This window comes from Tiliqua scincoides, chromosome 16 (genome assembly GCF_035046505.1).
Source record: "Tiliqua scincoides isolate rTilSci1 chromosome 16, rTilSci1.hap2, whole genome shotgun sequence".
NCBI classification, from domain to species: Eukaryota; Metazoa; Chordata; class Lepidosauria; order Squamata; family Scincidae; genus Tiliqua; species Tiliqua scincoides.
Window position 1 is genome coordinate 3,315,132 of NC_089836.1, and position 27,500 is coordinate 3,342,631.

The 27,500-nt window shown below is 47.3% G+C and overlaps 1 protein-coding gene across 4 annotated transcripts in view; it reads right to left on the reverse strand.

Moving 5' to 3' along the window:
* The window catches only part of DNM1 (dynamin 1), a 121,005-nt gene that overhangs the window by 70,366 nt on the left and 23,139 nt on the right, over window positions 1–27,500 (reverse strand). For all 4 annotated transcript variants that reach the window (XM_066610813.1, XM_066610812.1, XM_066610815.1 and 1 more), the window contains exons 2-10: window positions 18,862–18,935; window positions 18,130–18,279; window positions 15,854–16,057; window positions 14,654–14,752; window positions 14,034–14,194; window positions 11,845–11,987; window positions 10,001–10,136; window positions 8,081–8,148; window positions 5,906–6,044 (exon numbers count right to left, since the gene is read on the reverse strand). In XM_066610813.1, the coding sequence (XP_066466910.1) occupies window positions 5,906–6,044; window positions 8,081–8,148; window positions 10,001–10,136; window positions 11,845–11,987; window positions 14,034–14,194; window positions 14,654–14,752; window positions 15,854–16,057; window positions 18,130–18,279; window positions 18,862–18,935 (1,174 nt within the window). The remainder of the gene's footprint in view (window positions 1–5,905; window positions 6,045–8,080; window positions 8,149–10,000; window positions 10,137–11,844; window positions 11,988–14,033; window positions 14,195–14,653; window positions 14,753–15,853; window positions 16,058–18,129; window positions 18,280–18,861; window positions 18,936–27,500) is intronic.

Here is a 27,500-nt window from a genome sequence, read left to right on the forward strand (position 1 = left end):
TGTGTGTGCAAGCAAACTGGCATTTTGTTACTGTTCCCTCTCTTTTTTTTTGGGGGGGGGGAGGATGTCGGTTTCTTTACCTTTTCGCTACACTTTCTGATGGTGGTTGTGAGCTCGCTCACTACCATGTCCACGCACTTCAGACACGGCTCCTTCAGTTTCTGCACCTGCTTTTTCACTATGGCTTCAAAAGCCAGGTCAGGCGTGAAGAGACCCGTTCTGTGCGGCAAAAGGACCGGGGAGAGGTGACGAGGACAGTGCGCAAAGCAGGCAGAGGAGAAGGAGATCAGACAGGGAGAGAAACAGATCAAGAAGAAGGAAGCGAAAGGGAGAAGAGAGAAGAGAAAAAAACACAAGGCAAAAATGAGAAGTGAGATTTTGGTTCACTCCGCAGGTAAATCTAGCCCAGGTGAGCATCACTAAAAGAAGCCCAGGTGCTGCCAAGCATCAGGTGAAGACTACAGGATGAAAAAATAAGGATGGAGGTACAAAACCACAAGCCAGGATTGAACAACAAAATGGATGGATACACCCAGGGATCCCGTTCTCTTCTCTCCCCTCCCCCCCGAATCCCCAATAGCCCAATCCTGTGCATGTTTACACAGATACTGTATAGGTTCCACTGAGTTCAAATGGAACTACTCTCAAGTAAGTATGCATAGAATTGCAGCCTGGGGGATCCGGCTGTCGCAAGCCAAAGATTCAGATTTCCAACTCCCTGCCTGGAGTCTCGCTGTGGTCTCACCCCTCCTTTTTCACGGCTGCTTCCTAGGCTAGCTAGGTTAACCTAGGACAAAGATAGAGGCTCAACAGGGAGATGCTCTAGTACAGGGGTGTCCAAACATTTTGGCAGGAGGGCCACATCATCTCTCTGACACTGTGTTGGGGGCCAGGGAAAAAAGAATTAATTTACATTTAAAATTTTAATAAATTTACATAAATGAATATATTTGAAATGGAACTTAACGTGAATGAACGAAGTTCTTGCAGTAGCAAGATACTACCAAACATAGTAGCCCAATGCCTATAAAAGGCTATGCACAAAGCAAGGCCAACCTTTCCTTCGCTGCCACTGCTGCATCACAGACGTGAAACAGCAAGTAGTGGAGAGAGCCCTTGTCCCACAGCTCAGGTGAGAGGTCAAACAGTCGTCCTCACACTGAGAGCAATTGCGTCGGGCCAGCATGGGCTCCAGCAAGTCTCCGGAGGGCCAGAAGCTCATTGGAGACTGGAGACACCCCGCGGGCCGGATTGGGAGCCCCTGAGGGCCGCAAGTGGCCCCCGGGCCGGGGTTTGGGTACCCCTGCTCTAGTAGGATTGCCTGCTACAGAGGGTTGGACTAGATGACCTTGTAGGTCTTGTCCAACTCCATGACTCTATGATAACGCACGTCTAAATCTTCAGAACTCAAAAATATAATATGAGAAAATGCATCATAGGAAAGACCCACAACTGGATATTTATTGTGCAAATATATATATATATTCTCTTGAAAATGAACACGAATCATGTTTCCCATTCTATGCTTATACGGAGCCTGAATACTCGACTACTCTGCTAATTAAAAGAAGAAGAAGAAAAAAATCAGAATTCCGCACTGTTATAAAGCTGCATTTTGCAAGCGCCACAAAGTAGGAAATGGGCTTACACTTGCTTGATTGGCGTGATTTGTTTGCTTTCTTCTAGAAGCACAGGGAGCTGTGAAGCTACTGACGACGAGAAAAACGTCCCAGGCATTCTCCCTGCTTCTGAAATGCAACTAGCCTGAGCAAATCAGCAGCTGCTCAGGTCATTCTTGTCAGTCTTTACTTCGTATTTCCAGATAGGGAAAAAAAAAAGAGATTAAAAACTCTGCCACACTTTTCAGCCCACAGTCTGTACACGGTTTCTCACTCTGCTGGAAACCTATTGGAAAATGAGGCCAAGTACATCGTGACGCACACCTCGATGCCTGGAATGCATAACTCATAGGTTACACAAGGAACTCTCTCATGTCCACTCAGACCACTGGACCATCCAGTTGGGATTCCAGGCAGAGGGTCTTACCCATCCCTACCCGGAGATGGCAGGGGCTAAGCCCGTGACGTTTGCATACAAAGCAAGAGTGACACCACATTATGGCCACGCTGCATTACACGGCCTGGATGCCTTTAAAAGGGGATTCTGGAGGAAAAATCCATTATGGGTTATAAGCCATGATGCGTATGTGCAGCCTCCTGATTTTAGAAATGGGCTAGGTCAGATGCAAGGGAGGGCACCGGGATGCAGGTCTCTTGTTATCTGGTGTGCTCCCTGGGGCATTTGGTGGGCCGCTGTGAGATACAGGAAGCTGGGCTAGGTGGGCCTATGGCCTGATCCAGTGGGGCTGCTCTTATGTTCTTATGCTCCCTGGGGCATTTGGTGGGCCGCTGTGAGATACAGGAAGCTGAACTAGATGGGCCTATGGCCTGATCCAGTGGGGCTGCTCTTATGTTCTTATGCTCCCTGGGGCATTTGGTGGGGCCACTGTGAGATATAGGAAGCTGGACTAGATGGGCCTATGGCCTGATCCAGTGGGGCTGTTCTTACGTTCTTATGTACCACTACACCAGGTGTGCGCCACTTGACGACGGGGATACGTTCGCCGATCCTGGTTGTATCCCGGTTGTTAAGTGAACATTCAGTCCAATCTATTGGCTTTGTTGTGTAAACAGACACTCCCTGACAGACACTAGCTAACTGCACAGGCTACTGGAGATAGATTGCCTCTTCTTTGCATTAAGAGCCTCTCTGTTGTGTAAACAAACACTCTACTGCAGGTTATGGGAGATGCGATTGCCTCATTAAGAGCATCTTTATTGTGCTTTGAGCATCATCATATATGCGGTCCGTCGTTAAGCGAATGGTTGTTAAGCGGTGCACACCTGTATTACGGCCACATCCCTCTTCTGTATTAGAAGGGATTTCTTTGTGCCGACATATTTTCCTGCTACCATTCAAACAGGAAGTCATGGCTATACCAGACTCGTACCGCATGTGCAAAAGAACATGCCTACAAACACGCCTACAACACGCCTACAAAACTCACACAGCCCAGCTACAGGGATCCCAGCAATGAGAGAACCAAACTGTCCTAGCAGCCCACATGCCTTCCTGCGTACAACATCCCTTGCTGTGTAACCATGGAGATGCATGTATACAATGCAGTTAGAGATCCTTACGTCATGACAAGAGCATCGGAATGAGTGGGTCAACGTGAGAGGCTCGGGGACGGAGGGAAGCAAAGAGGCTTTGAAAATAACCAGGACGTGGAGATGGCGGAGATGGAGTAGAAGATAGCAAAGGCAAGTTCAAGTGTGAGGTCACATGACAAAGTTAGCGGCAGATTTTAGAGGAAATCCAGGAAGTGTATGGATTGGGAACAATGTCTGAAGCGCTAGAGAAGCAACTGGGAGAATTTCAGATTCTCACACTTTACCACCTTAGTAAAGGGAGGCCCTTAAGAGTGTGACAAATGTTCTGAATGGTTTCAAACACCATTTTTCCTTCCTCGTGTGCAGAAATCAATAGCCAGGAGTATACACTCAAACTGCAGGATTTCTGGGAGTCCGACTTAAGCCCTGATATTTGTGCTGAGAATCCTGTCTCCTGAACCTTCCTGTCCCGTTTTTTCTTTTCTCCCATCCCGCAGCAGTTCAGCGGTCCCATTTTACTCCAGAGCTGCTTTGCCTTTCCACCATCCTGCAAAATCTCTCTGTGTTTTTCATTCTAGTCCTTCTCCTTGCCCTTTGAAGAACACTAGCAAGCAGCCCTTTGCTCTCGTGTGCCACCAGTCCTTGGGACACCCTATCGCCACCGGGAAGAAGGAAACCATCCGTCACGCTGGCATCAGAAAGGACACCACTACGGGCACAAATTTCCTACTCTGAGATGGGGTGGGGCTGTAAAGAAAAAGGAAAGAGACAGAATGTATGAAGGGCAGGCAAGTAAATCAATCGATACGCAAACAGGAAGGGGGTTTTGCAGAAGAAAAAGAGAATGGCAGTTGACTCATGGGAAAATGAATGGAGAGGGTTGGGAAGGGGAAACATGAAAAGCTGGCCCTTCCAATCCAGGTATTCACATGACACTGTATACTTGGCAGCCCAAGGGCCTGTGTTTGCTGGACACTAAAGGCAAATTTCTGGGTGCTCCCCATAGCCACAGACACCCCCCACCCCTCCCGGAAGGAGGATAGCAGGGTAGAAAGGAAAGCTCCTCCCAGCATTCTAGAACCTTGAGGAATCTGTATTCTCTTCATTGCCGCACCCCCCAGCCTGGGCACCTTGACGTAAGCCAGTCATTGTGGCCTCTCGTCGGAGCAATCGCACCTCTCCTCTTTCACCTTGTCTCCGTCTGCTCCAAAGGACATTCTAGAACACTTCCTCTTTCACCCTGCCCGGTTACCTGCTCCCAAGTGGCCAGCAGCTGATCCAACATGCCGAGGGTTCCATGTGCCCACGCTCGAGGAAGTCATATGCCTTTTTATTTATTTGTTTGCCAGGACCTGGGGAACCTGCCTGAAGTAGCAGACAGTGACTGAGAGAAACAGAAGGTGTCTCTCCTATCTTTTTGCATTCTTGCACTCTTCCCCCCCCCCAATCACTTCAGAAAGCAACATTTGGAAATTGAAGCGGGTGACATTGCAACAGCTCCACGCGACTCCCACGACAGCCAATCTAGGAGAGTGAAAAGCAAAGCACCCCCAGAGTAACCCACATTTTGAGACTGCGAGAGCGGCAGGAGAATAAGAGAGGGGAGACATTTTTAGTTTGGGTCTCTTCAGTCACTTGCTGCTCTTCCAGGGCAGGAGAGAAACCAAGCCAACCAGAAACTGTGCCACGCTCCAGAGGTTTTAGAAGAGATCCACACGACAGCCTTCAGTATCTAAAGCCCTCAGAAAGAGAGAGACTTTAATAGCGAAGACAGATGTAGCATTTAAGAGTGGTCGTTGGCAGGGCTATCGTTGCCTTCCAAAACCATACATTTTTCGAACCCAGAACCATCTCTGAAAAACAGTTTCTGCAGACTGCAGCATGGCTCTTCAGACCGAACCATTTCAAGCTTGGCGAACCGCTACTGGCTAGCACCCGGGATGTTACCACTCCTTTCCCCATCAATCATCAGAGTGCGTTTGCAACCATCGTTGATACGTTTGTGACTTCTTCTTTTTCTTTTTTTGCTAAAGTAAAAGATGAGCACACACATTGTTAAAAAAAAACTAACATGTGTTTTCCTTTTTGAAAAAAAGAAGAAGTACGGGGGCTGGGAAAGACAGGAGTGCTGACACGGAAAGAATTCTGCCGATTCAGCATTTGAATTTTGGCATGAACAACTGCAGCAGACGACGTGACACCAGGTTCACACCATGGATGAAGAGCCCCTCTTAGAATGCCACATCTGTTTTCAACTGATGGCTGTGTGTGTGTGTGTCCTGTTCACACCCAGTTTTGGTTTTCTGAAGGCCTCAGCCTTCTAAAGGAAGCTCCAAACTTAAATTGAGACGCTTAACCAAGGGGAAGAACTGCAACCATCCCCTTGTTTCAGAGCTGGAAAAATGCTTCTTGGAACCGGAAGTTCCTAGTGGGATCTCAGAATTCTGAAGCTCGCCTAACCCCCCCCCCCCAGAAATGCATACGTTTGGTTTGATTGGAGGAAACCAGCTTTTGAGTATACCCCTTAAGCTTTTGCATCTTTTTCTGATTGGCTAGGAAGTTCCAGGCTGAATTCACTCAGGTCTAGTCATGCTGTTAAGGAGGGTGGTTAGAAAAACAACGAAGTGTCACTGGCAGGCAAGGTTGGTCGCCCAGATCACAAATGCTGTGCTTCAGCCAGCGGGCAGGTGGGCATGAGCGTGTTGGAACTCCATGCTCCCTTTGCAGGTTACCTTCTTGGTGCACTGTCTAACGGTATTGATTAACTCCGAAATGACCATGTCCACGCATTTGAGGCAAGGCTCTTTAATCTTCTTCACCTGCTTTTTCACAATGGTCTCAAAGGCCATGTCGGGGGTGAAGAGACCGGTTCTAAACACCCAGGACGAGGGTGGGGGGGACAAGACAAGGTGGGAGGGAGATGGAGGGGTCAGGGTGGGGCAAGGAGAATGTCATAGCATTACATATAAATTTTTGGAACAGCCGCTCATATCACAGGTAATCGGCTTGGCTGTGTTGCGTGGAATCGAAATTTAGGAAGAAAAGACTCGCATCAACAAGAGCTCTACAAAAATCTGATTTCTGACTTAGGGTCAAACAATGTTATAGGAAACACTGAACTGTTTATTTGCATGTTTGTCTTTTCCCACCTCTTTCTAATGTCTGCTTCAATCAACTGCACAGCTGCAGTGGCAACGTGATGCAGTGTGCAAACTGCAATGTGATGTCATCTCATCAAACACTGCCACACCCCATCCCCATCTCAGATCATTGACCGGGGGCGGTGGGGGGGGGATTTGGACAGTGCACAACATGATTACATCACATCAGGCACTGTGTTCAGCTAGACATTAAGAGGAAGAGGTGGGGAAAAGATAGAGTCACAGCCTTAACATCGAACTAGGCCCTTAAGTGTTCCCATTTTTAGCAGTGACTCCATTGCAGTGAATGTTAACGGGTGAAGAGGAAAGACAACCCTTGAGGGGAGCATAGATTTTTAGGACTGAACATCCCTGGGCACTCAAAGCACCACCAAATCTGTACCCAGCTTCATCCTCTACACCACCCATCCATGGGTTTTGTTTATTTGTCCAGACCAGGGTTGCTCACACTTTTTTGGCTCGAGAGCTACTTTGAAACCCAGCAAGGCCCGGAGAGCTACCAGAGTTTTTTTTACAATGTTCGCGCCATCATAACATATAACATTTATGTGTACAATGTATGTTGGTGTACCTTGAGCCCCACTGAGTATAACAGGCCTTACTCCTGAGTAGACATGCCTAGGATTAGGCTGTGAGGCTTCAATCCTAGCCACACTTACCTGGGAGTAAGCCCCATAGAGTACAATGGCGTTTCCTCCCAGAGGCACCTGAAGGGGGGGGTCGGCACTCTGCGATCTACTCATTTTGCTTCGCGATCTACCAGTAGATCGCGATCCACCTATTGAGCACCCCTGGTCCAGACAATACATAGATCCTGTGTGTTACATAGATGGATTCAGATGAGTAGGATGGGCGAATTCTCCCCTTTTCCCTGCTTCAGGGAATTATACAGGAAGCACACACACAATTTTTTAAAAAAAAATCACACACACTCATATACTTATAGGTACCAAGACAAATTGACAGAAGAGAAGGGATTCCACTGGATCTGTCAAAATATGCCAATAAGGAAACAACAATAAGAAAAATCAAACAACCGTTTCCAATTGCGGCGCTGCCCCTTTATGGAAAATTCAAGGAATGTTGGGACTGGTCTGAACAGGCCACTGGAAATAAGGGGAACACAATGTACCCTACAAATGCCTTGCCCCAATTTGCACGCTAAGCACTCCTCCTTAAAACCGGTGCAGTCTGAACTGGAGCCTTGCGTGTTGTGTGCAACTTAAAAGCCACACATTGCAGCTCACTGTGTGTTTTCATGATACAAATGGGAGCATAAGGTTTACAAAGCTCCAGCGAGCTGCAGTACAAATCAGGTGTGTGGCCCAGAGCCTGAAGGGTTTGAGCAGACTGCTTATCGCCACGATGAAAGCAGGCTCACTGACGGCTTGCGGATCGGAGTGGTCCTGCAACCAGATTGCAAAACCGAGCCCTTGTTGATATTCAGGAAAGGAATGCGAAACCATAGTTGGGGTGGTGTTAGCATGTTACTTCCTGTTAAAGACACGACGTCCCCTTCCACGGGAAATGGAAGGAAAGCTTTATCTTGCATGCTGCTGCCCCACAACAGGGATGAACGGTGGAACCTACCAAGGTGTTTCAAAGCCAATGGCTTGGGCAGGTCTTCCTACCCAACTGCCAACCTACCATACCTCTGAAGTCTTCTGGGACCCAGGGCTTGGAAGCTCTAGAGATACTGTCAAAGCAATGGGGAGGAGGCCTTGCCTCTATTGCACTGATACATGCCTGATACCATGGATGTTCTTGATAGCGTAGCTGATCTCCCGTCGGAGCTCTTTCTCGTCAAATTCCATCTGCACCAGGAGAAGAATCCATCAGTGGGGACCAATGCAACAGACTTCAAGACATCAACACCACCCACTTCCTAAGTGTGGCAAGATCAGAGGGACCCACCAGAGAGCAAGGCAGATAAAGCTGCGTAGGTATGAGAAACGAATGCAGAAAGGGATTGTGGGTTGGAAAGAAGTTGTCAGCACCAAAACCTTCTTGTCCATCAAAACCAATGGGCAGCCCAGTACCTATTGCCAGGCAGTGCCAGTGACTTCGCGCTGCCCCAGCAACGGCTGTTGCAAATGTGCCGTGTGTCAAGTCGTGGCAGCCGGGAGAGGAACAGCATCGGCTTAGTGGTGGAAAGGTATTCCGGGGTGAGGGGAGTGCAGGGGGAAAGGTTGGGAGGGGGGCATTTCTGGGCAGAGGAGGGCAGCCTGGGGGTTCAGGCCCAGGAGTGGGGGTGGGGATGGCAGCCAAAGTTGCCAATGCATCCGAACTCCCGTGCCTGAAAGCCCTATACGGGTTGTTTGAATCTGGGCGTGTATTGGAATTGCGGAAGATATTACCGAGGAGATAGGGTGTGGTGTCCACAGTGCCCCTTGCTCTGAGTAAATGCAGGATTAAAGCCCAGGTGCTAGCTGGAGGTGTGCTGCACAGCTGCAGCCACTAGAGCAGGGGTGCCCAAACCCTGGCCCGGGGGCCACTTGCGGCCCTCAAGGCCTCTCTATGTGGCCCTCAGGGAGCCCCTAGCCTCCAATGAGCCTCTGGCCCTCCAGAGATTTGTTGGACCCCACACTGGCCCGATGCAACTGCTCTCAGCATGAGGGCAACTGTTTGGCCTCTTGAGTGAGCTGTGGGATGAGGGCTCCCTCCACTGCTTGTTGTTTCACATCTGTGATGCAGTAGCAGCAGGAAAGGAAAGGCCAGCCTTGCTTCATGCAAGGCCTTTTATAGGCCTTGAACTACTGCAAGACCTTCATTCATTCATATAAGTTCATCTTTAATATATTTATTTATGGAAATTTATTCAAATTAGAAATGTAAATTAATTCGGCCCCCAACACGGTGTCAGAGAGATGATGTGGCCCTCCTGCCAAAAACTTTGGACACCCCTGCACTAGAGCATAAGGAGATCCCTCAGGTATATAGGGAGCACCTGAGGCAGAAAGGGTTTGGTGGGTTTTGAAGGAGTGCAGGTTGGAGGTAGGAGAGGAGACTGGCTGACTGACTTGGTTTATGGAATTGGGAATCAGACTGTGGATTGTGACTGGACTTTGGCTTTGGATTTTGATTTGGATACCCTGATGGATTGGACTGACCTACCTGGAACCTGACTGCGGACTGTAACTTGGCTTATTGGCAACTCTGATTGATTGGACTGGTTTACAAGGCCCAGTGGATTGGGATTTGGCAAAACAGGGCAAGACACTGATCTAATGCAGATCCATGTAGACGCATAGGGGGCCTTTTTGGCGGAAAGCACGGAGGGCATTTTTGGAAGAACTTCAGCTTTGCCAATTTAAAAAATGTCCAGTCTATCAATTTGTCAATCTATAAATGCAAGAGGAAGGAGAGATCACATTCCACTGCTTGGGAACACACACACAAAAAAAGAAGCTGCCATCTCTTAGCTTCTCTGGGTTGTCTGCAAAAGAGGGTAACAGCGATCTATCTGACCAGGGTTTTTCCCGAGAAAACTCAGCACGAAGATTGAGACGAACTCAGGGCATGACAAGAGATACGGGAAAGATGATGAGAAAGAGCAGTCGAGGAACAGAATTTGTGACGTGTTACAAAAGAGTCTTTGAGTAATCAGAGAGAAGAACAAATGGAGGATGAAGGTCACGCCTAATCCAGGGTGAGGGGCGGTTTTACCTTCACCAGTTCAAAAGGAAATCGTTCGTGGAAGATGCGATTGATCCTAGCGCCCCCAGACAGCTCATAGGTGTCAATCTGATCCCCGGAGCCTTCGATCCGTTTCTCAAAGTCCACAGCAAACTGCTGAACCATCCTGCGTGGAAGGAGGTGCCACACCGTGAGGGAAGAGTTAACATCAGAATAGTGCTCCCGCCCGCTTATGTCAGGCCATGCCAGCAGAGCTGCCCTGCTTTTTGACCAGCTTGGGAGCCAGCCGTGACCCTTCCTCTCTTGCAGAGGCCTTGCCGCCGTCATTCACGCCGTAAGAACCTTCCAAATGGATTGCCACGATCCATCCTACCCGGGGCGGCCCCTGAAAATAGTTCAGAAGCTACAGCGGACGCCGAACTATCTGACCCGCTCGCCAGTGAGGAAGCAGAATAATCGCAATCGTTTGAGAATACCTTCATAGGCACTCCGCTCGCTTCTAAGTCCAAGTTCAGGTGCTGGTTAAAACTTCAGATGCGTCACATAGCTGGGGCCCTTTGTAACTTGGGGAATGAATGCATTGTCTAGATTCCTCCCCGCCCTCAGATCAGAAGGGAAGGACTTGTTCTGCATATCCTCCTTCTCTGGAGGGAGATGGGTTGGACACAGGATTAAAGCATCATCTATTTTAATATCCGCACACCGAAACAGTCTGCTGAGCGTGATTTACTTAGTTGAGGGGCGTGAACGGCAGACCTCTGCTCCCTGCCCTGGGCTCCACTGCAGCCTGTCACTCTGTGGTCCTTGAAACACTAAATGTGGATGGTATCCATTCCTTCTCTCAGTGACCACCCTCAGCTTCTCCTCCTCCTTTCCCATCTCCTTTCCCTCCTCCTTTCTTTACTCAGCGTGTGGTCGGTCTGTGGAACTCCTTGCCACAGGATGTGGTGCTGGCGTCTACCCTAGACACCTTTAAAAGGGGATTGGACAAGTTTCTGGAGGAAAAATCCATTACAGGGTACAAGCCATGATGTGTATGCGCAACCTCCTGATTTTAGAAATGGGTTATGTCAGAAGGCCAGATGCAAGGGAGGGCACCAGGATGAGGTCTCTTGTTATCTGGTGTGCTCCCTGGGGCATTTGGTGGGTCGCTGTGAGATACAGGAAGCTGGACTAGGTGGGCCTCTGGCCTGATCCAGTGGGGCTGTTCTTATGTTCTTAAACTACAATTCCCAGGAGGCCTTGCAGGTCTTCTTGTTGTCTGGTGTGCTCCCTGGGGCATTTGGTGGGCCGCTGTGAGATACAGGAAGCTGGACTAGATGGGCCTATGGCCTGATCCAGTGGGGCTGCTCTTATGTTCTTATGTTCTTATATCTGTGTCCTCCTCTTGGAGGAGGACAAGAGACTCCTCCGTCTCTTGCCCTTTCCCCCTGCCACGTGCAGGAATAATTCTAATTCTAATCACGGTTTGTAACAAGCCAGGATTGACCATCATGCATGAACCGGCCAGTCCTAACTTGTTCAAACCACAGTTTTTTGAAACAAGCACAACCTGAACCTGAGATTTTACTAAGGAGTTCAGACTGTGGTTTTGTTTTGAAACCTGTGGTTAGAACAAGACAGCTTTGGTCAGATTGCATGTCACGGCTGATGCCGACATGTTACAAAACCATGATCAGAAGTAGAATTATCATTCCCCTAGTGTGTGGAGAAGGAGACGCACACATTCCCAAGGTTATTGGGTATCGTGTGAATCCATGGTTTAATCATGGCTTCGCAGGACATCTAAGCTGGCCCTCTGAGAACATTTTTTATTTTTAAAAAAATGATTTTTCTAATATTCATATTTGTAAAATAAATAAAAAGTTACTCACTGAAGCAAAGCTTTGGTCTTGCGGGCAGGGTCGTCGGGGCGGAAATTCTTATACTCGTCAACTTCTTTTTCAATGGAGAGGAGCTGACTTTGGAGTTTGTTCCTCAGACCTGGCAGTGTATCTCGGATGTGATTGGTCAGTTGCTGCACAGAAGCAGTGAGACAGTTAAAGAACAAGGTAGAAATCTTTACTGGGCCGGTTCATGCACTTCTGCGACCATGCCTTCAGCTTGAGCGCTGGCTCATCTCCCTGCTCTCACATTGTGGTTGAGCAAACCGTAGTTGCCATTATTTTTGAATTGGGGTAACTATGGTTTGAGCAAGCGATAGTTTGCCTCCAAGCCAGAATTGGAAACCAGTTTAAATCATGGGTTTTCTACTTCTGGTTATGGAGGCTGTGTGGTCATAGCCCGCCACATTCAAACACATTATGCAACAAATTATGGTTTATCCAAACTGGAAAGAGAAGAGGGAGTGGATGAATCCTATGTACAGTGCTGAAGGCGAAAACATGCCATGGCCCATTCTATATGAACCTGTTGAGGTCTGAACCCAGGAAATCACTCAGGTCCTGTGGACAGGAGGGAATGTGACAAACGCTATGGTGAATAGACTGTTTGTAGCAAGTAACAAGTAGCAGCTGTTTCTGATTGCTACCTCTGTGCAGCTGATTGTGGGCGTGCCTTGCGCATAAAACAAGGCTGCAGACAAACGCTCAACAGTGAGCGTGTAGGGTGTTGGGTGTTAGGATGCGTAGGAATCAGGACGCTGTATATGTGTGTTGCTGTATGCCGGACCATGTTATGGTAAATATCCTTGTATATAATATATCTTGGTGATGGAACCTAACTTTCGTGTCAAGTGCTTCTTTGCCTTCTGAGAGATTGCCTTGGACATCAGCCTCGAGTTTGTTTTTCGCTCTGCTGGAGACTCCTACACACACCCTATCACAACATTCATTCATTCATTCATTCATTCATTCAAGACATAAACTGCCGTTCCAGAAGCCCAAGGAAGCTTACAGACCCAAATGGGTAAATACAGCATAAAATTCAAAAAAAGAAAAACATTTAACACATAATTTACAAACCAGCAAGGCAAATTCTAAAAGCAGTTCTAAAAACCCAAAGGTAGTAATAAATAAAAAGAAATACACAGCAAGTTAAAAGGCAGCCAGCCAACACAGAGATATAACACACAAATAAAAACAAACAAGGCTATCCCCCTTTATCCACCTCCAAAGTCTAGTGGGATGAAAAATGGTTTTAGGCCTCGCTGGAAACTCTCTACTGAAGAGGCCAGTTTTAGATGTTCTAGCAGTGAGTTCCATAAATGTCAAAATACTTCCATCCAATCACAAGCACAGAGACAGAGGAGGAAGGGAGATGGCTCACCAATCATTCACTAGTTTACTGGGATTTACTGGCACTGGTGATGGAGTGGGACATGCAAAATGAATTCATATGGATAGTGTTTATGGGTTCATATGGAGAGTGTTTAATCTTCCTATAATTGGTCCAGTTCTGCTACATACACTTTGTTTTAGTACTGTTCTTCCATTCATAACACCCTAGCTTTCCACATGCGCTGCCTCCGACGCATCCTCGGTATCACCTGGCAGGACAAAGTTCCAAACAACACAGTCCTGGAACGTGCTGGAATCCCTAGCATGTATGCACTGCTGAAACAGAGACGCCTGCGTTGGCTCGGTCATGTCGTGAGAATGGATGATGGCCGGATCCCAAAGGATCTCCTCTATGGAGAACTCGTGCAAGGAAAGCGCCCTACAGGTAGACCACAGCTGCGATACAAGGACATCTGCAAGAGGCATCAGAAGGCCTTAGGAGTGGACCTCAACAGGTGGGAAACCCTGGCCTCTGAGCGGCCTGCTTGGAGGCAGGCTGTGCAGCATGGCCTTTCCCAGTTGGAAGAGACACTTGTCCAACAGGCTGAGGCAAAGAGGCAAAGAAGGAAGGCCCATAGCCAGGGAGACAGACCAGGGACAGACTGCACTTGCTCCCAGTGTGGAAGGGATTGTCACTCCCGAATTGGCCTTTTCAGCCACACTAGATGCTGTTCCAGAACCACCTTTCAGAGCGCGATACCAGAGTCTTTCGAGACTGAAGGTTGCCAACAAGAACACCCTAGCTAAGTCCCAGCCAAGTCCATTCTCTATGCAGCGATCATTACCTGGTTCAGGATTTTCTGCAGGTAGGGGGTGCCCATGCGATCGGCCATATGCCTATACGCTGGGTGGGAGAGAAAGAACTTCCTCTCTGCGGCCAGCGCGGCCCCAATGTCTTTCTTTCCGTCAATATCCTTCTGACTCCTGTTGACCACACCAATGTAGCCTAGAAAAAGACAAGTCAGAAGGTCAGGTAGCAGAAGCACGGAAATGAAACCACAATGGACACAACCATGCAACTGAGTTGTTGATGGACAGCCTAAAATATGTTCAATAACAGGACAAAGGGGTATTGAAAGTGAAAGCCTCTGATGATGAAGAACCCCTAATATGAAACTGTTACCCTGCATATGCCTGATCTCGTCTGATCTCGGAAGCTAAGCAGGGTCAGGCCTGGTTAGTACTTGGATGAGAGACCGCCTGGGAATACTGGGTGCTGTAGGCTTTACCATGATCTCGGAAGCTAAGCAGGGTCAGGCCTGGTTAGTACTTGGATGGGAGACCGCCTGGGAATATTGGGTGCTGTAGGCTTATACCATAGTCTTTCAAGACTGAAGGTTGCCAACCAATATGAAAAAAGAAAATGGGAAGGATGTCAAAATGGAAAAAAAAAGAGGCACCCTACCTCTCCTTAGTGGAAGCAACTTGTTCTCCAGAACATCCCTTGCATCAGTCCCTTCATCCATCAGGTCCAGTTTGGTGATGACTCCAATGGTACGCTGGCCTGTAAGACAAACACGGGATATCATGACCCAGTGAAAGTTATGGGGCACTTCATTTTCTGGCTTTATCCCCCAGATCCAACAGCTGGGATCGCTTTCCCTGCACAGGAATTGCAAGAAAGATGCAGAATGTATAGCTAGGACTGTGGACCAAATTTAAAAAAAAATTAAGCTGCAACCCTAACCTCACTTTCCTGGGAGAAAGTCCCATGGAACACAATAGGACTAAGTTCTAAGTAGACCTGTTTAGAATTGGGCCCTTAGTTAATTATCTGACACTAGTGACATTTGCACAGAAATAAAAATAATGTCCCTGAAATGAAGTGAACTAGTTCTGTTTAGAACTGATGCACTCAATATTATAGCATGTGCCACTGTGGAAAGGGTATTCCTTTATCCACTCTGTCCCTTACATGATTTTATTATTATTATTAACAGTATTTATATACCGCTTTTCGACTAAAAGTTCACAAAGCGGTTTACAGAGAAAAATCAAATAACTAAATGGCTCCCTGTCCCAAAAGGGCTCACAATCTAAAAAGATGCAAAGGAATACCAGCAGACAGCCACTAGAACAGACAGTGCTGGGGTGAGGTGGGCCAGTTATTCTCCCCCTGCTAAAAAAAGGAGCACCCACTTGAAAAAGTGCCTCTTCCCCAATTAGCAGGGGAGCCTCTTACCCAATTAGCATTAGAAAAAGTGCCTCTTACCCAATTAGCATTTTATATGCCTCAAGCATAATTTTATATGACTGCTTCTGGTATATTCTGCTGGATACTTGGAAAGAAACAGATATTACAAAGACACCATTGCTCTCCAGTGCTCGCTCTCAGACAGTACAACAGGCTACTTTAGAACTTCCAAGAAGAGTTTTGCAACACCTAAAATAACTCATAGCTTTTCTCTCTCGTTTGCCCTTTTAAAAACTTGTCTTAACATGGCTTGTTTGCCACTTTGTACATTTGTAATTAATTTTTTTTTTAACAAACAAGCAGCATGTACATTTATTAAACAACCATAAATAGCATCAGCCAAGGAGACAAAAAAGAGCCAGGGCTAAAATCAAAAGAACTGTAAGGATAACAGACCCAAAAAGGGCTCACCTTGAGGGTCAACTTCTTTGGCAATCTTGAGCGCGTCAGAGTTGGCCAGGTCAGAATTGGCTGGGGATACGGCAAGGATGAGACAGTTCTCCTTGGTAACAAACTGCATGAGCATGTCACGGATCTGGAACTCAATGTCAGCAGGCTGGTCTCCAACTGGAACCTTGGTCATTCCGGGCAGATCCACTAAGGTCAGACTCAAGACTGGAGAGGAGAAGAGAGAAGAAAATGGAATGCCCAGACTGGACAGTCGGTGACGTGAGACAGCTGGTGTATCATACCGGCTAAGAAACAGAGCTACAGATCAGGAGTTCACCAATTTGAATCTTCTCTCCCCCATGAAGTCAGCTAGATGAGCCTGCATAAGTTAATCACTCTTAGGTTGCAATCCTATACACACTTTCCTGGGAGTAAGAGCTCGTAAATACAATGGGACTTACTTCTGATTAGGCATGGAAGCCTCATCTACTTCACAGTGTAGGGATAAAGGACGTGTGTGATATGTGCCACTCTGCGTTCTTTAGAAGAATTCTGAGTGTCATAATTTTTGTCAAAAGTTTGTGATGTTATCACAAGGAGGTTGTGATAAAAATGTAATTATTAAATTAATGTTCATGGCACCCTTACAAAGAAACAAGACTCTGCCCTGAGGTGTTTACAATAAACACATTAGAAGAAAGGGACATTCTTCTAATGAGACAGTGTAGGGAGGGGAAGGAAGATATCCGACATATACTGCCCCTGAATAAGGAGGTTTTATTTCAGGCTATAAGAATGAATAACCATAGACATCCATTAATCTCTCTAACCCTTTCTATTTTATTTTCAACAGTTAATTTTATCTCTTTTTTTAAATGCAGAAAAAGGAAGCAATTTCCCCTCCATGGAATGAGCTCTTCAACTCCCTGGTAAGTTAGCATATGATAATATAATTTAAATGTGGTGGGGCGGGCACAAGGGGAGATTAGGAAAGGAAATCAACAACAGAAGGCAAAAAAGAAGAGTACAATAGCCAGATTCTGCCCTGTTCAAACCACAAGACTCAGTGTCATTTTTGTCAAAAGCTTTGAGGTGTTAACCAATGTCTTAAAAAATTTTTCCTAGGGTTCCTCGACTATGCAACTTTACATATTTCCTCACAGCCAGCTCTAAATGCACTTTCATGCCACTGAAGTTGTGGCCTTCAAGGCCACATTAATTCCTCAGTTACCATTTCGCATATAGTGAGAGACAGCAACTGTTGCCCTGCACATGCCCAATCTTGTCTGATATCAGAAGCTAAGCAGGGTCGGGCCTGGTTAGTACTTGGATGGGAGACCGCATGGGAATACCGGGTGCTGTAGGCTTAGACCATGATCTCGGAAGCTAAGCAGGGTCGGGCCTGGTTAGTACTTGGATGGGAGACCGCCTGGGAATACCGGGTGCTGTAGGCTTAGACCATGATCTGGGAAGCTAAGCAGGGTCAGGCCTGGTTAGTACTTGGATGGGAGACTGCCTGGGAATACCGGGTGCTGTAGGCTTATACCATGATCTCGGAAGCTAAGCAGGGTCAGGCCTGGTTAGTACTTGGATAGGAGACCGCCTGGGAATACCGGGTGCTGTAGGCTTGTACCATAGTCTTTCGAGACTGAGGGTTGCCAACCATAGTGAGGAAAAAAAAAATCTAATGAAGTCATTTTAGTACATTATTTTATTTATTTATTTTTAAGTACATCCCTCAGCCATCACCAGGCTAGCTTAGCTGTGTGAAACATGGATGCTCTAACATGGGATGCCACAAACAGAGGAGATCAGACAGTAGAGCGTAGAGGGGTGGCTCATCCATCATGACAACTGAGGCAGTTGCCCTCAGGCAGCAGATTAGGAAGAGGTGCCCCCCCCATCTGCTGACTCATCTCCAATGCTACACCTTTCACTCCCTGGACTGGAAAAAGAAGAGGGAAACAGGAAGTGTGAAGGAAAAAGGAGTGGTGGATGAGATTAGGGCATTCCAGTCTAGCCCACCACTTTTCTCTCCTCCATACAGAGCTCTTTTGCTTGGTCCCCCTCTTTCTTTTACAATCCAGGAGATGGAAGAAGTGGGGGCTGGCACCCCACCAGGTAAGAGGGAACAATATTTGACATGCTCCCTCAGGCACCAAGAGGTCAGGCTGGCCATAGGTGTGCTAATCTTATCTTTAGAGATGTCCACCTTTTCTCCCAAAGCTCAGCAGGGTCTGACAAGATAGCTTACCACCATTCATACCAGCTTCTATGTGGGCTAAAGCACAACTTACCATGGGGGGAATAGACTCGTAGATTGATTGGAACAGGAGAAATACCCTTGTTCGATCCAGTAACTCGGTCAGTTTCTGCCTCGATTTCCCCACGTATCTCATCAAAGTCAGTGAACTTCTTCCCTTTGCAGTGTAGAAACTCGCCAAATTCTAGCCAGGGGGTGTGTAAAGAAACAGATAGTCACCTGCTTTTACTGCTCAATATTCTGTGGGATCTGCACTATGGGTCAAATTCTATGTTCCATATATTGAGGGATCTGAAGGCCTTAGGAGTGGACCTCAACAGGTGGGAAACCCTGGCCTCTGAGCGGCCCGCTTGGAGGCAGGCTGTGCAGCATGGCCTTTCCCAGTTTGAAGAGACACTTGGCCAACAGTCTGAGGCAAAGAGGCAAAGAAGGAAGGCCCATAGCCAGGGAGACAGACCAGGGAGAGACTGCACTTGCTCCCGGTGTGGAAGGGATTGTCACTCCCGGATTGGCCTTTTCAGCCATACTAGATGCTGTTCCAGAACCACCTTTCAGAGCGCGATACCATAGTCTTTCGAGACTGAAGGTTGCCAACTCCTATATATAGATCCTCCACACTAGATTGGAAATAAATGTTGAGGGTTGTCTCTCCTCCCCCCCCCCCATCACTGCAAAGAATGGTGAGATAACCAGAGACCATTGTGGGGTGGGGAAGAGGACAGCTTTGCATTTAAATTGAGGCAAAGGAGGAGAGGAAATGACATACCTGTGGTGGCATTCACCAGCTGTAGGACCAGGGGACGCCTGGTGACAATGCCAGACCCTCGGGGCAGGAAGTCCCTGAAAAGAAAGAAGAGTCTTAACAAACTGATGGCTTCCTTCCTTTACCTTTTTAGAGGTACTTGTCACGGCTTAGGGTATTTCTCACATGAGGTTTAAAACCTCTTTGTCCCAGAACGTTCCATTTGCATGACCAAAGCCAGTCTCCTCTGCTTTTTCTTCCATGTGAAAATAAAGGGAGAGACACAAAAGCAATGTATGAAAATGCCCACCTTCACAGTTTTTTAAACAGGTCATCTTATAAGAACATAAGAACAGCCCCACTGGATCAGGCCAGAGGCCCATCTAGTCCAGCTTCCTGGATCTCACAGCGGCCCACCAAATGCCCCAGGGAGCATAAGAACATAAGAGCAGCCCCACTGGATCAGGCCACAGGCCCATCTAGTCCAGCTTCCTGTATCTCACAGCGGCCCACCAAATGCCCCAGGGAGCACATCAGATAACAAGAGACCTCATCCTGGTGCCCTCCCTTGCATCTGGCATTCTGACATAACCCATTTCTAAAATCCTGTTCCTGTTATCTAATGGACAGGAACCAACTGAACTCAAGGATTAGTAAGGAAGAGACAAAAGCAACTCATTTTCAGTAAATCAAGGGAGGTGAGTACCGCCTTAAGTTCAAAAACGTATTTTTGTTCAACGTTTTTATGCGGTTTTCATTTTCTAACACCTAGAAAACTATATATAACAAACTTTTTTAAAACATCAGTATGAACATTTGACAGAACAATTACGATTAAGTTAACATTGCCTCTTAATAGAAAAACATGACTTGGTGGCAGCAGAGGCCGATGCAAAATGTATACTAGTGGAGCTGGAGACAATTGGCCTTCATCATCAAATCCCCAAGGGAGAACCAGGGGATAAGGCTGTAGGGAGTCCAATCCAACCCCACAAGAGAGTCAGACACCCTGGTGGGCCAGCAGGCAGCTTGGAGGTTGAGGTACCCCTAGAGACCCTAGTACCAAGGCCTCCATGTGAGGGTCTCCAGATTAGGCATTCAGCTAAGAAAATGAAGGAAAAGCTGGGGGGGGGGGTTTGAGGAGACAACCCTTCCCCCATTTCTGTTTGCAAAGAACCTAGCAAACACAATAAAAGGCATGTGCAGTATACAGAGTGAATGTCCCTTGGGATGGGCAGTGGGGGTGGAGCTCAGTCTGTAGAGATGACTCTTATTCATTTGAGATAACGGCTAAGTAGAGATGACGGCTTATTCATTTGAGCAGGCCTGTAGTTAACATTTTTCTTTTTAATCACTATAATCACTCTGGTGTCATTCTGCGATTGCCACCTCACTGGCCTAAGCACACGGCCGGCCGTCACTCTGCACAAAGCCCTGCTGTAAAGTTACGAGAGAACTTCATTTTCATCCCGCAGAGTGACACATCCCATAATCGTACCAACTTGTTTTTGTTGTTGTTGTGAATGAGAACCCTTCACTGTCTCAGTAAATGCCTTCCTTTGCATTTACAATGGCGCTTGAGTTGTACCTGTAGCTCCACCATTATGAAGTCTGCAACCTTGACATCATCGTATCCCAACTGGGTTGTCCTGATAACAGGAAAAGGGGCAATGAAATAATGCAAGTATCTGAAACTTGTTGTATCCTTCTGAGCAAAAGACCAAGATGACATCTGCACACTAGAGTTTCGGCCATACTATGGCTAGTCAAAAATAGTTTGTTTTCTTTCACTTGCTTCTGTTTCGTTCCACCTGTAGTATATTTTAAAAGCATCCTATCTGTCTTCTAAAAGATAAGAATCAGGACCTGCTTTCCTCCTTGGTCTCCAATAGGCTGCTTTAGGTTAAGAGAGCGTATGAACCAAAAAGGGCAAACCTAATCAAGGGCCATCCCTTTCACTGTTCTAGCAAAGGTTTCAGAGCTGAGGGATGTCTAGGTCAAAATGGGAAGCCTAGCCTGAAGGAAGTCTTCACCCTTCTCTGGTGGCAGCAAATTATTCCCCCCTCCCCACCCCGGGGGGCAAACAGTGCCAGCCAAGGCAAGCTGTTGTGTTCTGTCACAGTCTCTCTGAATGCCAGAGAGTGGTAGGAAAGCAGGTGGTCAGGACCATAGACAGCTCACTGTGGTGCTGGCTACAAGGCTACAAAGCACCAAACGGAGAGCTTAGGTCGATAGGTGAGGATGGATGGGCGAATGGAGGTAGCCTCTTCTGAAGACAAACCTGATGGAAGAAAGAGATCCACAAGGTTTGTGACAATTCCATGGAAAACTCCAGTGTATTTGAGGTAGAACCATCCAGAACAATAGTCTTTAGTGATAATATGATAGCTGTGCTAATATAACCACCGGTAGCTTTGAAGTTCACGGTCCCAAAAAGAATATAGTCAAATTTGCTGGTGAAATCAAGCTGAGCAATTTCAGCTCTTGAGGGCTTCTGTGGAACGTACGTTCAATTTGTGGGACGACGGTGAGGTATCTATCGGGAAATGCTAGATAATTGCATATATTTAATTGAACTGGACAAGAAGGTTAAAGCACAGTGAATACTGAATGGTGCTATGGGGGGAATAAATGTAAAGACTATTTAAAAAAAGTAATTGGTAAAAATATTATCTTCCAAGCTAAGTTCAGCCAAGCCAGCACCTAGGAGAGAAACTCATAGTCTGAACTGAGACCAAAATGAATAGGCTCAGTTATTCTAGCCAGTAGTTTTAGCTATTTATAAGGGCCATTTATGCAATGGACAGTATTCTAAGGAAGTTGCTTTAAGGGCGCAATCCTAACTCATTTTCCAGCTCTGACATAAGGACAATGCAGCTCCGAGGTAAGGGAACAAACATTGCCTTACCTTGAGGAGACCTCCATGATTGCCCTCGAACTGCAAGATGCAGCCCATGCCCCACTGGCACAGCTATGCCAGTGCTGGAAAATGGGTTAGGATTGCGCCCTAAGTTGGATTTTGAAAACACGACATGTTAGGAACATACAAAAAAGTGGGAGGAAAAGTGTGTGCGTCTTATGAAGCGAATACTGCAAAAAAGAGTGCAAGTTGGGGACCTTAATGAAGGGGGGATCTTCATGCCAGTTTATGATCCCATTCACCCTAATAAAGGGAGGGATCTTCATGCCAGTTTATGATCCCATTCACTCTAATAAAGGGAAGGATCTTCATGCCAGTTTATGATCCCATTCACCCTAATAAAGGGAGGGATCTTCATGCCAGTTTATGATCCCATTCACCCTAATAAAGGGAGGGATCTTCATGCCAGTTTATGATCCCTTTCACCCTAAGAAGGGGGCGATGGTTCAAATGTTATTCTGTTATAGTTTATTAAATATTTTATTACACTATTTGGTTCAGAATATTTTTTTTTCCTGTTTTCCTCCTCTAAAAAATAGGTGCATCTTATGGTCAGGTGCGTCTTATGGAGCGAAAAATACGGTACATCAATTAGGCTGAAACCAGACCTTGCTTTGACTCCCAAGACATTTCCTGAGCATGCCCAGAAAACAAGCTAGTCTTCTTCCTTATGTGTCAGAGATTCCCATGCTACATCACACACTGCTTTTGAAACTGCAGTTTGTGATGCAGCAGGGGGGAATCTCTTACTCAAAAGAAAGAAGAGTCTACTGGGCATGCCCAGGAACATTGTGGCTTAAACATTTTGAACACTTGACAGTGCTAAAGTTAAAAAAAAAAATAGCAGCAGCAGTAAAAGTGTTAATTACTTCTATTTTATCTTTATGCGTAATGGTTTGCTTCTATGTAAGTAGACAGATGGGCAGACAAATATAGAGACACACGCACACATGATGTGGGCAGTGTTGAGGGCTTTACTGAAACACGCACAGTCTTAATATATATTAAATTATATGTACGGTGTTTGGCATTTTTAAGACAGATAATGTATGGATGAACAGATATACATTCAGTGCATTTAAACATTTTTTTATAAGATGGATAGCTATCCAGAAGTACGAGGGGAGGGCAAGCCAGTGTTTGCTGATATCTTTTGGTCATTTCAGTTTTAAAGCCAGGAGAAGTCAGGCTTACTCAGTGACTCAGGGATCCAGCAGGAGCTCTCTTTTTCTGTGACATTTTCTCACATCCTCAGTTAACACCACCTCAAGTATCACTGGTGGTTACCCGTATTACTGGTTGAAAAACACTGGCCTAGTCTTGTTGATTCTGACTGGCAGTAGCTCTCCAAGGTCCCAATCCTATCTGGAGACTCTCGGCAGGGCCAAGGATTGGAATCATTGGGCAGCTGCCGAGGATCTACTACCAGTCTTTGAGACTCTGTTTTCTAGCCCTTGCACCAAAGTGACTCAATAAAGTCGCTCTGTCATTGCCTCCTCTCTCCAGTCCCATCCACTAAAGCAGGGGTGTCCAAAGTTTTTGGCAGGAGGGCCACATCATATCTCTGACACTGTGTCGGGGGCCAGGGGGAAAAAAGAATTAATTTACATTTCAAATTGGAATAAATTTACATAAGTTTACATAAATGAATATATTAAAGATGAACTTATATGAATGAATGAAGGTCTTGCAATAGCTCAAGGCCTATGCAAGGCCTTGCACAAAGCAAGGCTGGCCTTTCCTTTGCTGCCGCTACTGCATCACAGATGTGAAACAGCAAGCAGTGGAGGAAACCCTCATCCCACAAGCTCACACGAAAGGGCAAACAGTCGCCCTCATGCTGAGAGCAGTTGCACTGAGCCAGTGTGGGCTCCAACAAACACTCAGAGGGCCAGAGGCTCATTGGAGACTGGGGGCTCCCTGAGGGCCGCATTGAGAGGTCACAAGGGCTGCATGTGGCCCTGGGGCCGGGGTTTGGGCACCCCTGCACTAAAGGCAAGCGTCACCACAAACGTGGAAAGGGAAGGCCACCCACTACGATAAGGTTCATGTTGGTCAGGACTCGTTGAAACCTTTGCCAAGGACTCTTTACAGCCTGGAGCTAACTGAGCCTGGGAGCTCCAGCACGCAAAGCAAATGTTCTACCGCTAGGACAGGGCCTCTTCCCATCTAAAAGCATGTCGGACTGGAGCTGAGGCACACAATTCCAGATTAGCAAGCCAGTGTTTCTTTCACTAAAAACACATTTCGAAGGCGCATCTCAGAGTAATGCTGCACGCACTGGGCACATTTTCTCGTGCCGTGGGAATAAGTGCAGCATCTTCACTCCATAAAACACAGTCTGCATTAATAAAAGCACTGTTATTCAGAGAAGGCCCCAGTTTAACGCACCAGTTAAATGAATCAATAGACCTGCATTAATACTCCTCAGAGGGTTCTGGGAAATTCTCCCTCCCTTGTCGCATCCTATACGCACTGAGCAAACATTGATGCCTTTAAGTGATTCCTGTCCATAAATGAGAGAAAGGGTGTTCGTATATAAGAAGAGCTGGAGCAGACCTGAAGATATCTAGCCCAGAATCCTGCTGACCAGTGTCTCCCTGCAGCCAGGATTAAGTAGCATGTTGGCTCATAAGAACATAAGGAGAGCCCTGCTGGATCAAGCCAAAGTCTCTCCTAGTACAGCTTCCTGTATCTCACAGTGGCCCACTAGACGCCTTGGGGATACACACAAGACAAGACACCTGTATCCTGCGGCCACTCCCTTGCAAGTGGCATTCAGAGGTAGCCAACTTCTAAAACCAGGTGACTGCATTTACCCATTTATGACTTGTGACCTGTCCTCCTCTTCCTCCCACTCCCTGGACTGGAATAGGAAAAGGGGAATGGAGCAGAAGAGGAAGTATGGAGGAGAAGAAATCACTGGGCTAGAGCATCCCCACCTCACTTCCTCTTCATCTCTAGCTTCCTTTTCCAAACCAGGAAGTGTAAGGAGCAGAAGCCAGCAGGTAAGAAGGGGACGGCATTTTGCATACTGTCAGGTACTGGGAGGTCTTGAGCAACATGGCAATGATTGACACAACTGGTTGGCAACCTTCAGTCTCAAAAGACTATGGTATAAGCCTACAGCACCCGGTATTCCCAGGCGGTCTCCCATCCAAGTACTAACCAGGCCTGACCCTGCTTAGCTTCCGAGATCATGGTAGAAGCCTACAGCACCCGGTATTCCCAGGCAGTCTCCCATCCAAGTACTAACCAGGCCTGACCCTGCTTAGCTTCCGAGATCATGGTAGAAGCCTACAGCAGCCGGTATTCCCAGGCGGTCTCCCATCCAAGTACTAACCAAGCCCGACCCTGCTTAGCTTCCGAGATCATGGTCTAAGCCTACAGCACCCGGTATTCCCAGGCGGTCTCTCATCCAAGTACTAACCAGGCCTGACCCTGCTTAGCTTCTAAGATACAATATTGCTTTGTTTGTACGTCTACGGACCCACACCACACATCGTACTGCCCTGGCAACACAGTGCAGAGATAAACTCTGAATGAACTCATTATTTTGGACCACAATGGTTCAAGTGATGCTCAAAATACAATCAAGACAAAAAGCTCTCACAAATGCCCCTTTGGACATATGACAATGGATGCGAGACAAGACACAAACAATCCAGAATTTATACTCTATCTAGTCAGGAGCTCTGTCTGGCTCTGACAATGCCGTGAAACATGGCAAGACGCAGGGCGTGGAATCTAGTAATTTGTGGGGAAATCCTGATGATGTCAGCTTTAAAAGTGGGCTTAGCTACAGAGGAAAAATGGCCCCCCCAAAAGAGCAAATGCACAAATCCTCTGTCCATTTTTTAGTTTTAAAAGCCAGGCAAAGTCGTGGGGTAGGCAGGGGCTGCTCATTTCAGTGACGTGGCACATACTCAGAGCAGCTCCAGTTCTGAACCCCATGCTTTGGAAAGTATACGTGTGAGCCAACTCCCCTCCCCTTCCATGGTGTCCAGGAACCAGACAAGAGATGGACACTAGTACCATCTCTCTGCAGCGGCACCGAAGGAAGGCTGCCACCTCTTCGCTGTACACTCTCTGGTTAGCTCTCCCCTCATTGCCAACACTATACTTCCAGATTTCTTTACTCAGCGTGTGGTTGGTCTGTGGAACTCCTTGCCACAGGATGTGGTGCGGGCGTCTACCCTAGACGCCTTTAAAGGGGGATCTGACAGGTTTCTGGAGGAAAAATCCATTACAGGGTACAAGCCATGATGTGTATGCACAACCTCCTGATTTTAGAAATGGGCTATGTCAGATGCAAGGGAGGGCACCAGGATGCAGGTCTCTTGTTATCTGGTGTGCTTCCCGGGGCATTTGGTGGGCCGCTGTGAGATACAGGAAGCTGGACTAGATGGGCCTATGGCCTGATCCAGTGGGGCTGTTCTTATGACCCACAGTTTGAGAAACACTGCTTTGGAGGATACAGGAAGCTGGACTAGATGGGCCTATGGCCTGATCCAGTGGGGCTGTTCTTATGTAGGTGGAGGAGAAAATAAGGCTTTGATCCACCGCTGCTCCCTGCTCCCCTGCCAGCCTCCTTATTGACAGGCTCATGGGGAAATGGGGGGAGCAGCTGTAGCACCAGCCACAAAGTGTCCCCACGGACCCTGACTTCCCCAGCAATGACAAGAATAGCAGCAGCAGCCTGTTGCGACAAGACTTGGACTAGCCAAACATGGGTATGGACTCTTCTTTGGGCACAGACCCCTGGCAGTAATTTTAATAGTGCTGTGGCTTGACCGGGTCCTTGGTGAGCCACTGCCAGTCCGGATCGGTGAAACGAACCGCGGCTCCGTGAGATAACCTGCTTTGCAAGCAGAAGGTCCCAGGTTCAGTCTCCAGGTGGACGGTCTCAGCTTAACACGACTGGCTAAGCCCTCTCTTCATAAGAAGCTGCTTTACGTCCATCTAGTTCAATATTGCTGCAGCTTCCTCCAGGGCTGCAGGAAGGAGCCTCTCTCGACCCTACCTGGGGGTGCCAGGACTGAACCTGCGACCTTCCGCAAGCAAGGTAGGTGATTTCCCACTCCCTAGCATCACAAAAGGGCTAGATCAGGGGTGCCCAAACCTCGGCCCTGGGGCCACTTGCGGCCCTCGAGGCCTCTCAATGAGGCCCTCAGGGAGCCCCCCGTCTCCAATGAGACTCTGGCCCTCCGGAGATTTGTTAGAGCCCACACTGGCCTGATGTAACTGCTCTCAGCGTGAGAGCAACTGTTTGACATCTTGCATGAGCTGTAGGATGAGGGCTCCCTCCACTGTTTGCTGTTTTACATCTGTGATGCAGCAGTGACAGTGAAGGAAAGGCCAGCCTTGCTTTGTACAAGGCCTTTTATAGGCCTTGAGCTATTGCAAGACCTTGATTCATTCATATAAGTTCATCTTTAATATATTCATTTATGTAAATTTATTCCAATTTTAAATGTAAATTAATTCTTTCCCCCCCCCCCGGCCCCCATCAGAGAGATGATGTAGCCCTCCTGCCAAAAACTTTGGACACCCCTGGGCTAGATGAGGCAATGTTCAGAGTCCTAGATGAGGCTTTGCACATTCAGAGGCATGCGCAACCAGTAACCCTGTGGGAATCAACCCAGCCAATACTGTAAGTGCAACTGGGCTTCCCCTGCAGAGCAATCTCAGTGACCTGAACCCAGGATCACTTGCTTTGGGAAAACGTTCTCTAGATACACAC